Below are 13,499 nucleotides of genomic sequence, written 5' to 3' on the forward strand. Positions count from 1 at the left end.
TTGGAGGTTAATATGAGAAAGGGTGGTCTCTCATCAGCACGTCTAGGAATCCGTACATATTCACTGTTGTAACCTAAGTCGCAGGACGCAAAATAGCCGTTAGGAAAGCAGTTTGAAATTATGAAGCAACGTCTGCGCCATTGACTTTAATGGGTCGCGATGACATAATTCATTGTCTTAAGTTGATATAGTAAATAAGGCTGTATTAGTATTACTAAATGTGTATGTATGAAGTTGATTTTTTAAAATACAGTTTATTATGTGTATTTTTACAGGACTTACATTTTAATAGGTAACGATGTCCAGTTATTTCTCAAAAATACGAAGTAACAACGGGCAAGCACCAGCTATGATAATCGCAGGGATTCATCAATTCGTTTCACAATTTCCTAGTGAGGTTACAAAGTTAAATTATGTATTTTTACTAATTTTCGAAATATAGTTTGTTCCTGAGGTCAGGTTGCACCCCACAGCACAACAACCTGAGCCCAACATCAGTCTGTTCATCAGTTTAACTTTCACTCCATTTGTAATCGGTGCCATATTAGCCAGTAAACACAAACCCAATAATAAACAAACACAGACCGGAAGTTAACTTAGGGCCAAGCGCATAACCTTGGCAACGCGCGTGCCACTGATGAAACCGTCTATATAAAACTTAGATTTCGGCCAAATTAATTTTCCGTCAAATCAATTATTGCCAGTAGTTACGTAGGCCTAGTTACACCGTCGGCATATTGTTTTCAAGCGTCAAATGACGTCAGTGCCGCTGCTTCTCCCTGATTTGACACTTCTGGACAAGAAACCTGCACTATTTCCGGTTGGAAACCGAGTTGTTAATGTAGCGTCTGCCTTTTCAATACACACTAAAGGGAAGCTTGACCACCAGTGACTGAGAACACAGCTGTGGCAGAAATGTCCGGATTCACGGAAAAACTCAGTTCTTACACTCTGACGCAGTTAAATGAGTTGCTTGAGGACGATGAACAGCTCAACAAAATCGTCCAAGATTTGGAAGAGGCAAGTATTTTTACAATAGCTGACTCTCCAGTTGAGCAGCTAGTATTGCTTCAGTGGGGATAGCTAGCTAAACTAGTTAGAGTAATATGGTACCATAATTATAACGTTGTAGCTAACAGTGTGCTAACAGTTTGCCAGGCTTGGTTTTGAACATATTAATTCTGTAGTAGGAATGCAGCGATGTGTAGTTACGGGTTCATGGCTTAAGTTCCTATGATTGCTAACATTATTTTTCTATTCTGTAGTAACGTTACAGTCCTATTCTGTGTCCTTTTCACCCTCGACGTAGAACTGCTAAATATAGCTAATAATGTCTTTCACTTTTCTCAAGGAACCAAAGCATCATGTTGCTCATTGCGCCGCTGATAATAACGTTTAAGTTGACGTTAGCTTGGCGGCCGGCTCCATTTGTTTCAAAATAGCCAGCCATGATTATATTCGTTATGTAAAGAAATCATGATTGCCAGCTAGCTAGTCATCGTCATTGTGTTAATTTCAAAACTGACTACACTGTTATTTTGCTGTCCTTGCTATTATACTACGTGAAGTAATAAAGCCGGGGGGATCATGACATGATATGGTATCATGATACCATTCCTTGGAACTGTCAAGTAAATTGAGATGGTATTCGCAATGTAACATTATGTGTTAAGGTTTGCACGCCCCCCATGTTGAGTTCATATCAGCAGCGTCACAAAGGACTGTTGTGATTACTACTGGTCAGTGTTTTTGCCTCCCTGTGAAGTTGTGAAAAAATATTGTGTATTGTGTTCCTAAAGAGGAGGTGGTCGTGGATGGGTGGGTGAGGTGGATGATTAAGTTCATTACTGTCAGTCACGATGTTTGGGCCATTTCATGAATTTCTCATCAGATTAGACTACTGTCAGTGTCGCTATAAACGCAACTTCCCATTTACATACAGTCAAAGTGAGAGCCAGACTGCTCGACTAGCACAATTTGCATGCTGTCAGGCTGAGAGACAGTCACACTGTCTTGACCTTCTGCTAAACAAAACTTATTGTAAGTGTTGTATAAGTACAAAATGAATAATTGTATAATTAACCAATCAAAATGATCTTGAACGTCTTGACCGGGTGAAGGTGAGGTTGTGGCCGGGCTGTTGCACTGCAGCACTGGGGAAGGTGAGGAGGCAGCAAGTCATAGTGAATCTCCCTGTAGAGCAGTCAGTATACCTTGCCACAGATCAGAGCTGGGGCTGCTGAGGTCTGTGCTTGTGGACCGTTGATCCTCTGGCCAATAGGGTGTATGTAAGATATGATGTCATGAGTGCATGGCTAGATAGGTCCTCCACTTTTGTTACCAGATGTCAGCTTGACCCCTGTGCCCAATTATGACAGCTCATAAGTCTCGCATCAAAGAGAAGATGTGGAAAGGAATGCTTTCAGTTCATCCTGGCCCGGAGCTCTGGGGGACTGCCAGTTTGCGCACGCAGGGTGTGCTTGCTCAAACAAGGCTAATAAATGGCCTGGTTAGGTCCCTGGGGAAAGGCGATCCATGGCAGGGAGTCTTTGTTGCATTTGAATGGCTTAGGCAGGCCCAGTTCGGCTATCAATAAGGTAAAGGAAACGGTTTGTAATTCCCTTAAGACTGAGGCCCATATGCACCGCTTTCAGTTTTTGATGGTTGTTTTGAGATTTCCCAAAGCATGTGTTTTGGTTGGTTTGGCTGAGTCAGCAGGAGCCACAGCAAGTGCTCTCACTGAGTTACTACCTTTTATCAGGGCTGCTGCCCTGCATCATTGCCAGGTTTGAGATAGTTGTAATGAAAACAGTGACTGGGTTGCTTAGCATAGGCTGTCGGATTGCTGGGCTAGGAGGCTAATCTTTGTTACAGGAGGTGCAGGTCATCAGTGACCAGGCTGCAGGTGCTAGTCTGGCATTCAGTACATACTGCTTTCTTCACAGACGGTGTCTGTCTGTTTGTCTTTCTGTGTCTGCCTCTACCTGTACCTCTACCTCTATTTATTCATTTCTGTTAGATCAACCAGTGGCGGTGTTGATCACTTTACTGGTCGCACTCCCTCCCTATGTCATTTGCAAATGGATGCAGTTACACTGTGAAGCAGGATTGACTATGCATCTTTTAATAATAATACAAATCTGTTTTATTTATATTGTGCCTTATTTTTAACTCAGTTGGTTAACAGAGTTTAAAAAGTAGTGTTTGTGAGGCCAAAGGAGCCGGGTCCAGTGCTCTTTCCAGTGCTCTGAGAGGGCTGCCTGCTGCGTTAAGGCTCAGGGCATACCAGCTCCTGTGGGACTGCAGAATTCATTAGGGCTCTCAATAAGAGCTGAGTGGACCACTTTAGATGATGAGCGAGAGACTTAATCAGTGGGGAGGAGTCAAGCTTCTTCTTCAGACCCCTTGGATAAATAAAGCTTAATGGTTTGATTCTTGGCCCTGCCATTTCGCATTCCGTGGCTACATCCATCTTCGGCAGCTGGTTGGACAAAGGGGGCTGTGCTACCATAAGAGTTGCAAAGCTTTGCCTCAGACTCCGTTTAGCATTTACCTTATGAATTGAGGAAGAATTGCGCCACTTTCACGCTGTGCTTGTGAAAGTTTCAAGTCTGAGCACATTCCCAAAATCAGATGGGAGATGAGGGGACAGTGCACACAGTGACATCATTACACATACCTCAGTGTTGTCATCTCATTTTCTTTGTCACTTTCTCATTCTGAAACACATGCTTAAGGAAGGGGGGTCTTGTTAAAATGCTTCACCTCATCTTTCTGTCTTCCTCACTGGAGATCAAGGACAAGAAGAGGAGGTATTTTTCTGTGAAAATGAACTTGTCACTGAGGAAAAGGAAGCCCATGTCGATGAGACAGGCTACCCAAAACTGTGCTTTCCTCTTTTGTATTTTGAGACTACGGAATCTTTGCACCGCGTTACAAGCTGGCGTCCACTCTCTTGGAGTGAAATTAGAGAGACTCTCGCCCACGGTGCTTTCTGATGGAGTGTCCAGTCAACGTCCACAGCGCCACACAGCTTTGATCACAGATGGACCGGGCCTGCTGTGGTCACCAGGGTTACTGCTCTGAGATGAGCTGGTCTGTCTCCCGTCAGACTCAGCTGTTAACTCTTAAAGCGGCACTGTACTTTACTAGAAAGCGAACTTGGCCGAAATCAAACCACAGCTAATCACAGTGGCCCATGCAAACGGGTGTGTATTCATTGTGGCTTCGAACAGTTCATTTAGTGACTCTCCACGCCAGTTTGGGTGCAGATGCGGATTCTGCAATGAAATAAACATGGAAAACACGGAAGTGGCAACGTTTGCCACACCAAACAGGAAATAACAATGGCTGTGGTGAAGGAGCAGAAACTTCAACAGAAGAAAGACAATGATTTTTAACTCACTTTATTTTATTTTATTTATTTAGTTTATTGCTTTGTCCACTCAATCAGACAAGGAGAATGATATTTTAGACCAGTTGCAGGCAATCCACTCATCGATGTCAGTGTGAGAACATTTTGGCTAGTTTGGCCAGCAGGGATGTGCACACTGCGGTGGCCGAAGTAAAAGTGGAGTTTAGTTGTCTCCACGGACACGTCATTTTACATCATTTAGTTTTTACAAAGCAGTCCATGTTTGTTTCTGCAGCAAGTGGCCTATATTGCCCACTTTATTCTCTTCCCCCCCAGACTGAGCCAAAGTCACAACTGAAAATTAGACTTACATTCAGTAACTTGGGGGGGGGGGGGTGAAGCAGAATGACCTACATTTTTAGCAGCACAGAATAATGTAAAAGACTCACATTTGTGTCCCAATGTCTTTGGAGATCCTCCTGCTCAAGGGCTTGCTCCAGTGGGGTTCTCTTTCCTGTTGGTTTCTCTTTCCTGTTGGAGATCTCTGTTGAATCAAATGAGCTCTGAGATCCTGTTTAATTGCCCAGGTAGTTTTAATTGTGGCCTGACCTAGTCTGTGGGTTCTGCAGCCACCCTGTCCGAAGGCTGACTGCTTCCACGCCAGTCGGGCCCTTTTCCCCTTCCTCATTTCCAGTAGTGTTCTTCATTCCACCCATACTGCCACTGCATAGCTCTCTTAGTGCTGTTTAACTTTGAGGCTTTTTCACTGCAACCCAAACCTCCATCAGTACGCATGAAGTAACCCCAAAATCACTTTAATTTGATTCTCATAATGTTATACAAATGTGAATTTTGCAGCCGTCGTAAACTGATTGTCACAAGCGGAAAGTTTTGCTTCGGGAATCATATTAGAATTCTTCTGAAACCAGAGGAAAGTTGTCACGAGTTCGGCAAACTGTGAGAAAGTAAAGCGCGGGGCCTCGCGTATGTGGCGGGATTAGTCAGAGCTGTTCGGTGCGGAAGGTTGACGCGTGGTTGTCGACGCTCAGGAGGTGGCAACGTCATCGTGAGGCGATGAGAGAAGGCGGGTGCTGTGGGAGCTGGGAAGCGAGGCATGGTCTGTGGGCGCATTGGCTGTGTGCGTGGGGGTCCTGTGTGACAGTACAGCTCCAGCAGCTAAGGAGTAAATTTGGAAACGGCCTTAGCCTTGGTCTTAGCCAACCGGAATCGGTGTCAGAGCTAGAGGGAAGCCTGCGTTTTGCAGTGCTACTTTCAGACTGTTCTGCAGTGCCCAAGGGAAAGTGGGTGGGTTAGTCATTTAAAGATCCGCTGCCAGCAAACCTTGTGCAGAAGTTGGTTCAGGATAAAATGGTAAGGCCTATAAAGTCAGTGGAGCCGGAGATATCTTTTTCATGCTGAGCAAGGGAATTGAAACAGTAAAACAGTACTGCAACAATGAGCTAGCAACTTGGCCAGTCAGCATAGGCCTCCTTAATGTGCAATATCTGTGTGTGACCTCTGAACTGACAAGTCGTTTAGGGGCTTAACTCTGACCATACAGGTCATCTTTCATTTAGGGCTAGAGCTATTTTTGATATAGCAACAAACCTCCACATTCTGATATCCATACCTGTATAATGAGGAATAAGTATTGGCTTATATGAAGTATTAGCTTAGCTTTCAGTCGATGTTGTATAACCCTCATTAGCTTTGTTTAGTCTAGTGTGTGCTCACTTGATCGATGTAAACTGGATATTTATAATGGCCGTGCATCCGCTGAGAGGGAGTAACCACTCTACCTGGCGGCTTTCGTTCCAGACGCAGACTGTGCAGCAGGCCAAGGACGTGACGCTGGCCGGGAACCGCAGCCTGGCCGAGCAGAACCTCCTGCTGCAACCCCGGCTGGACCTGCAGAAGAACGAGCTCACCAGGCGCTACCGCTGCCTACAGGAGCTCTTCGAGGACTATCAGCTCCGCAAGTCCACTTTTGGTAAGCCCTCCACCCAGCTGGGGGCGCTGTGTTGAGTGTCTGCCCTCTTAAAACCTAGTTTCATTGGCTTATGTATTATGTTGTTTTGTGTAACCCTCTGTAGGCTATTTGTATTTAGGTGTGCTGTGCTCTTAAAATGAGATGACAATCTTAATGGGGCTGTTTGTATGTGTAAATAAAGGATAAATACAAAATAAAATTTTGTGGCTCTGTCCAGCTTTGCATTAATATCCATGGTGTTACTGGCGTAGATACAGTCACCATTTCTCCTTTAGACAGACTTACAATTAGTGATGATTTTAGTTTTTTGCTTCAAGAACACTGTCTGACAGATGACCAAAATTTAAATTGTGAAGCTCCATTTGTTAAGGGAAAAACTGTATGAAACTGTGGTATTTTGATTCAGTCCAGGCCACTGTCTACTGCAATGTAGTTACCGTTATTATTGCTCATAGGTAGCGCCATTTATAATAATGGGCTGATAATTAGGCTACCTTTTCCCAAGAGCCTCTTTTAAATGAATAAATAATATATTTTCAGATGATCTCCTGATGGAGCCTGCGTGTGCATATGCGTTCATGCGTGCATGTTCGTGCGCGAGTGTGTGTGCGTGCGTGCGTCTCAGTCTGTGTCACTCTGTCCTGTGAGCGGGTGTGGTAATCAGGCCTGGGTCTAATACAAATACATATTAGAGTTAGTGTTGTAAATGGTACAAATGTCTTGCTTCATTTAAGTCATTTTTCAAGTCTCTGTGATGCTCACATCTGGAGTTATAAAACTTTAAATAGGGTACCCTCTAAATGGACAGGGATTGGCCAGATTTTACATGTGCGCAAAGGGGTAAAAGGTAATTAAAATACTTTAAATATGTATTTGACCCAGGTGGTAATGCACATATGCGCTTGGTCCTCTTAGAGGATGACACGCACACAGGCCAAACTGGTTCTGCTGGTTCTCTCAGCTGTTGTTCCTGGCAAAAGCCCTCCCCAGGATATTACTGCTTCTCACATAGTTTTGTAGTGAAGCCAGTCTCTGTGTGGAAGTCCTGATCAGTTTTGTAGTGAGACCAGTCTCTGTGTATAAGTCCTGATCAGTTTTGTAGTGAGACCAGTCTCTGTGTGTAAGTTCTGATCAGTTTTGTAGTGAGACCAATCTCTGTGTGTAAGTCCTGATCAGTTTTGTAGTGAGATCAGTCTCTGTGTATAAGTCCTGATCAGTTTTGTAGTGAGACCAGTCTCTGTGTGTAAGTCCTGATCAGTTTTGTAGTGAGACCAATCTCTGTGTGTAAGTCCTGATCAGTTTGTTGTGTGGCCAGTTTTTGTTTGTAAGTGCTGATTGATGTTACAGTTAGACCGATCTCTGTGTGTAAGCACAGTGAGTAGCTGTGTAGTGAGAGAGTGAAAAAAAACCAAGAAAAACTAAACTGAGACATACAGAGATAAAGAAGAGGAAAAGAGACTGAATGAGATGAAGACGGAAAGATAAGATCCTCACAGTGGGGTTCACCATTATTCATCTCCGTCCACCACACACCTACCCCCCTCCCACTCCTGCCCGAACCCCCTCGCCATGACAACAGCCGTTTCATGCGAGTCCCAGATTGCAGTGGGCGTGGGTGCGTCAGTATACGAGTGCCCCCCAGCCCGCCCCCACCCCGATCTGCAGCACGAGCACAGAGGTAGGTCCCGGGGGAGGGGGTGGCAGTTTGGCCCACTCAGCCTGTCGTGTTGACAGCCGACACGCAGCCAATAGATGCGTCACCGTCACAATCTCCCGGCCTGCAGTTACTATCACCCGCAGGTAGGGGGCGTGCTGTCTGGTGATTATATACCCCTGCCCTCAATAATGAGCCTCCCCACAGAGGACCGAGCGAGTGGCGTCCCCACTCCCTCCAGGAGCCTCTCACACAGCAGGCTGGTGTCATCAGCACTAAGACCAGCGGGGCAGTGCTCTGCTTTGTGATAGGCTGCTGGGCTGCAGACCAGAGGTCTTCAGCTGCTTCCTCTCAGAAGCCTTGTTGTTTTTGCAAACGATGCACATGGGCCAAATGTTTTCCTCTCACTGTTTATAAAACAAGTTTGCAAATAATATTCATCGTCCTTGTGTGTGAATGAAGTCCTTGGTTTCTTAAAATAAGCAGGGGGTTGAAGCCCTGAAGTGGTTGTGCTGTTTGTTCCCCTTGGCCTGTCATTAAATTTCATGTCATTGCCCTGGTGGTGTTGGCAGTGGAGGATCTTGGCAGGATCTTGGTCCTTTCACATCCAAGCTACCCCCCCTCCCAAACACACACACACACACACACACACACACACATCTGCTCATACTCGCACACACACACACACACACCTACTCAGACGCACGCACGCACACACACATGCACAAACACTCGTTCATGCAGACACAGATCGAAGCTGATAACAGAGAATCCCACAGCAGTCCAGGTGACTGATAAGGCTTGGTCAGGTATTGGATTGTTCCTGTTTGTGTTGTGGGGAAAGCACCATAAACAGCACCATGGGGACTGGAAATGTGCACATACAGCTCACGCATCACCGCATACATCATGGGTGTGTCCTGCTCATTCTCTACTCAATCTTTATTCAGCTGTCATGACTGCTTCCACACTGTGGGTCAGAAATGCGTGTGTGTGCGTGCATGTATGTGTGTGTATGCGTGTGTGTATGCACACTCACAAGTATGTGCTGCATTGTTCTCTCTCTCTCTCTTTCTCTCTCAGATCATAACTTGGGCAGTGGATCTCTTGACACACTGCTGGCCCTCCTGCAGGCAGAAGGAGCCAAGATTGAGGAGGAGACTGAGGTAAGAGTGCACCACTCTATTCCCTCTATACACGCACACACACACACACACACACACACACACATACATGTGCACGCACACGCACACACACACACACACACACTAATGCCATCAGGTGTTTCACTCCACTTTTGGACTATGGTACAATATATTTAAATGTTTCCAAAACAGTTCAGCAGTAACTTTCTCCTTAATCTCTACCTGGCCCTGCCTCTCTCTCCCTCCTTCCTTCTTTCATCCCCTCCCTGTCCCTTTGCTAGAATATGGCGGACTTGTTCCTGGATGGCGGGCAGCCGCTGGACTCCTTCATCGATGATTACCAGAGCAAGAGGAAGCTGGCGCACCTGCGGCGTGTGAAGATCGACAGGCTGAGAGAGATAGTCCTGAGGGGCCTCAGGATGCCCCGGGCCCCCGCCCCTGCGCCCGCCCCCCTGGCTCAGCCGGCCCCCACGCCCGCCCCCACAGCTCTGCCCGACACCAACGGCTCCCCGATGCCTGCGCCCAGGAGGTCCCCCACCCAGCCGGCCCCACCCACCGCCTCCGAGCCAGCCGCCCTGCCCGGCTACCCCTACCCCCCCTGCCCCTACTCCTCTGTCCCGCCCCACACGGGCTACGCCTCCCCTTTCCCCCCCCAGTTCTCTCCCACCCTCCCTCAGGGCCCACCCCCGCACCTGGGCCCCCAGCCTGGCTTTATCCTGCAGTGATTGGGTCCCACACACCAGGGCTCCACCCGCCAAGTTGGGGGGGAGGGGTTGCGTGGTTACCACCACACTGGAGGTGGGGAGGAGCATGGGTGGGGGTGGTTTGGCCTCAGTGAACGTGCCGGCCCACAAGGAGCACAATGTCCTCTTGTGCATTTGGATATGTAGGCCATCACAACAATGACATCATCGTCAAAAAACCAATCCAAAAAAACCCCTGATCACTTGAACTTGATTTTAAATGGAACGTATCTTAAGTCTGTTATTCTAATTTTAACCCAATCAGAAGGGAGATGGGGATTGATCATTTGGTGTATATATTTTCCTTCTTTCCAGGATCACTTTATGGGGGAAAAAATTATAATCATGATCTGGTCTGGGGGATTTTGGACAGGATATGGGGCAGGGCTCCAGGGTTCCACTCCCCCCACCAGTATTGCATCACTTCCTCCCCGATTTGGGTCACGCTCTCAGCTGAGTGAGTGAAAAGAGGAAGGGGATCTTGGTTTTTTTTTTTTTTTTTGCTGTTGTTGGTTGAGTGTGTGTTGTAGCATTCTTAAACACGTCTCATTTCACAACCATCTTTAAGATGGCCCACTGGACTGTTAGAATTGTGATAATGACTAAAACAAGCAGGAAAAAAGTTGAACCAGAATGGCATGTTTCAGCCTGATATTCTTATGTTCTCATGTCAATTGAGCCTGCATTACTGACTGGAGTGACCTGCAGTGGCACATCATATGCAAACTGTAAACTGAGAATATACTGTGCTGTTTTATACATGGACTTAAGTTAAACAACACTTTTTTTTTTAATGACTGTCTTGCTTTGAGGGAATCAAAACATTTTTGTTGACCAGGTTTAAATGGTGCAAACCTGCAACCAAAGGTGTTTTCATTTTCCAGTACTTCCATGGGTGATATTTTTATTTTTTATTCTCCAAGTAGGAATTTATTGAAAACTGGACGATGTGTACATGTTTGTGGAGGTGAGAATTGGCATAATTGTCTTTGGGCAAAATATCTTTCATTGTGATATATATTGTGGAAGTGGATCCTATGCTTAGACTCCCATCTGTGTGCACATGCGTGCCTGCAGTGCAGTCTTTTAAGAGTTTTATTTGAGGTCTTTTATTTTGACATCTGTCCTGGATAAATGAGCCTGCTGCAGGGAGTGTCTGTTTACCATCTGGTTCAGTGGCCATTTTGGCAGGGAACAAGATTCCACATATTGTCTTAAACTGGTGCCTTGTGTGTGCCAGTTCAGAGAGGGAACCTACGCAGGGTAGTTAGGTTAGCGGGTGTGGCAGGCTACCTGGACAAGGCAGGCGCCAGTGCACTGCTGGTACACAGCTATGCTGTACTAGGTATGTCAGGGTGGAGTTACCTTTATAATCCTGGTGTATCAGGGTGGAGCTACCTGTATGACCCCTGTGCATGAGGGAAGAGCTACCTGTGCTTACCCAGATGTATCTGGGAGGAGTCAGCAGTGTTGTCCCAGGTGTGTCAGGGAGTTGCCTGTGGCCCAGTTGCATCTGTCCCAGGTATAAAAGGGTGGAGTCAACTTATGCTGTTGCACGTGTGTTAGAAAAAGGAGTTACCTGAGACCCAGGTGTGTCATGGTGGAGTTACCTGTGCTGGCACAGGTGTATTGGAGGAGTTACCTGGGGCCCTGGTGCATCAGAATGGAGTTACCTTTGTAACCCAGGTGTGTTGTGGTTGAGTTACCTGTGCTGATACTTTTGTGTCAGAGTTACCTGTGTACCCCAGGTGTGTCAGTGTGGAGTTACCTGTGTAACCCAGCAGTGTTTTGGTTGCGTTACCTGTGCTGATGCATGTGTCAGAGTCACCTGGGGCCCAGGTGTGTCAGAGTGGAGTTACCTGTGTAACCCAGGTGAGTCAGGGTGGAGTTACCTGTGTAACCCAGGTGAGTCAGGGTGGAGTTACCTGTGTAACACAGGTGTGTCAGGGTTGAGTTACCTGTGTGACCCAGGTGAGTCAGGGTGGAGTTACCTGTGTAACTCAGGGGTGTCAGGGTTGAGTTACCTGTGTAACTCAGGGGTGTCAGGGTGGAGTTACCCGTGTGTACTGCATTATGGTGGAATCCCAGGCTGGTGATAAACTCAAGTAGACCTGCTCATTTTGTGAGCCACTGTGAGCCCTGTCCAGTGCCTCTCGGCCCGTAGCACAGGAGACCAGCCTGGCTCTGTCGCGCCACTTCTACCTGTGTTCACTTACTCTTTCATTTGTGTATTTATTTATTTTTGGTGCTGTGTCTTTGTTCTTGCATTGCCTGTGTTTCTCTTTGAGTCCCGGTTCAGTGACCCGAGTCTGGACTGCTTCACTCCCGTCTTTTAGCACTACTGCCCCTGGTGGCAAATGGTAAACACAGCCTTGTAAAAAAAGAATAGGTAAAAATAATAAAAAAGAATTATCCTCTTCAACTGCCCTTCCCCATAGACCACCATTGGGGAATTAACATTGTTTTAAACAACTTTTTCTGAACATATTTTTGAAAAATAATATCCAGAAGTCTATTTTAAATACAGTATATGGGGACTGCCATCTTGTCTGGATGTTCTGTTGGTTGCGGGGTAGGGGGTTTCCTGGCTCTTGTCTGTTGTTGGTTTGGGCTGCCACCACCGTGTCCCCCATTGTTTTTCCCCAAAAACTGCAGCCCAGGCACAGCATCCCTGTTGACAAGTGGCACATTTTTTGGACCCACTCACCCCCAACGTTCCCGTTTCATGCATGCTGCCAGCAGTTACCGGGAAATCACTCTCAATGCATACACTCCCCACACCTCCTTCCCCCGACCCCCCGTCTGTGCTGGCCTGACAGTGCTATCCCAGAGGAGGTGCCATGACACTTGCTGTGCTGTGCCTCTTTGCTGCAGTGAACTCAGTCCCCTGCAGGTGGTGCTAGAGCGCTAGCGTTAGTTGTCTGCATCTACAGGTCTTGCTACACTCTCCAGGACCACTCTACCTCAGTACCAGCCAGGCCAAATCCAGTTTAAGTCCTTACAGCTCCAGGGTGCTGCGTTCCCCTACACTAACCCAAGCCGTACTCCTGTGAGTCCTCTATGTAGTTATGCTCTTTCGGTTTGCCTTTTAATTAGTAATACAAAAGATTTTTTTAATACATTGCCAAATTACTCCTGACAAACCAACATGTTATGCCAAACATTTGGCTGTTACCACTCCTTTTGTACAAGTCTTTTTTCCCATTTATGAAATAAAGGGTTTTCTTCCTGAATCTCATTTTTATATCAACAGTTCCTACAATGAGTATATGACACAAAAGCCCTGTGTAAGATTCACCTCTCAGAAACTGCTGTTTTATATGTAAAATATTTTATTGTACACTCCTTATGTAAATTATGTTGATTGTTATTGTAATGATGTGCTTTGTGACTAAAATGAAGATTGTAGTGGTACTGCAGAAGTTACCTCTTTTTAAGGCTAATCATTAAATGAAATTGATTTTTATATCTGTATACTCTTTGTGTATAATGTCCAAGTCTTTTCTGTGATTATCTGTCTGCGTTATTTTGTTTGTCTTGTTCTGTTTTTGTTTTTATTTTGAAGTGACCTACGCTTTTCAGCCAAGTTTCTGAATAAGACAATATGCTGCAA

The 13,499-nt window shown here is 46.1% G+C and overlaps 1 protein-coding gene across 1 annotated transcript; it reads left to right on the forward strand.

The window, feature by feature from the left end:
* The first annotated feature begins 790 nt into the window (after nt 1-790).
* Nucleotides 791-13,352, forward strand: vps37bb (VPS37B subunit of ESCRT-I b). Its single transcript, XM_064307776.1, has 4 exons — nt 791-1,020; nt 6,173-6,344; nt 9,082-9,164; nt 9,425-13,352. Exons 1-4 carry the CDS (start codon nt 916-918, stop codon nt 9,866-9,868), a joined length of 804 nt encoding a protein of 267 aa, XP_064163846.1. The 5' UTR covers nt 791-915; the 3' UTR covers nt 9,869-13,352.
* The last annotated feature ends 147 nt before the right edge of the window (nt 13,353-13,499 follow it).

Source organism: Anguilla rostrata, chromosome 14, assembly GCF_018555375.3.
Source record: "Anguilla rostrata isolate EN2019 chromosome 14, ASM1855537v3, whole genome shotgun sequence".
NCBI classification, from domain to species: Eukaryota; Metazoa; Chordata; class Actinopteri; order Anguilliformes; family Anguillidae; genus Anguilla; species Anguilla rostrata.

Bases quoted from the DNA above. Each gene is read 5' to 3' on its own strand.
- vps37bb (XM_064307776.1), top strand. From the start codon at position 916: ATGTCCGGATTCACGGAAAAACTCAGTTCTTACACTCTGACGCAGTTA. The intron at 1,021-6,172 runs GCAAGTATTTTT...CTTTCGTTCCAG, and splicing joins TCGTCCAAGATTTGGAAGAG to ACGCAGACTGTGCAGCAGGC. The intron at 6,345-9,081 runs GTAAGCCCTCCA...TTTCTCTCTCAG, and splicing joins GCTCCGCAAGTCCACTTTTG to ATCATAACTTGGGCAGTGGA.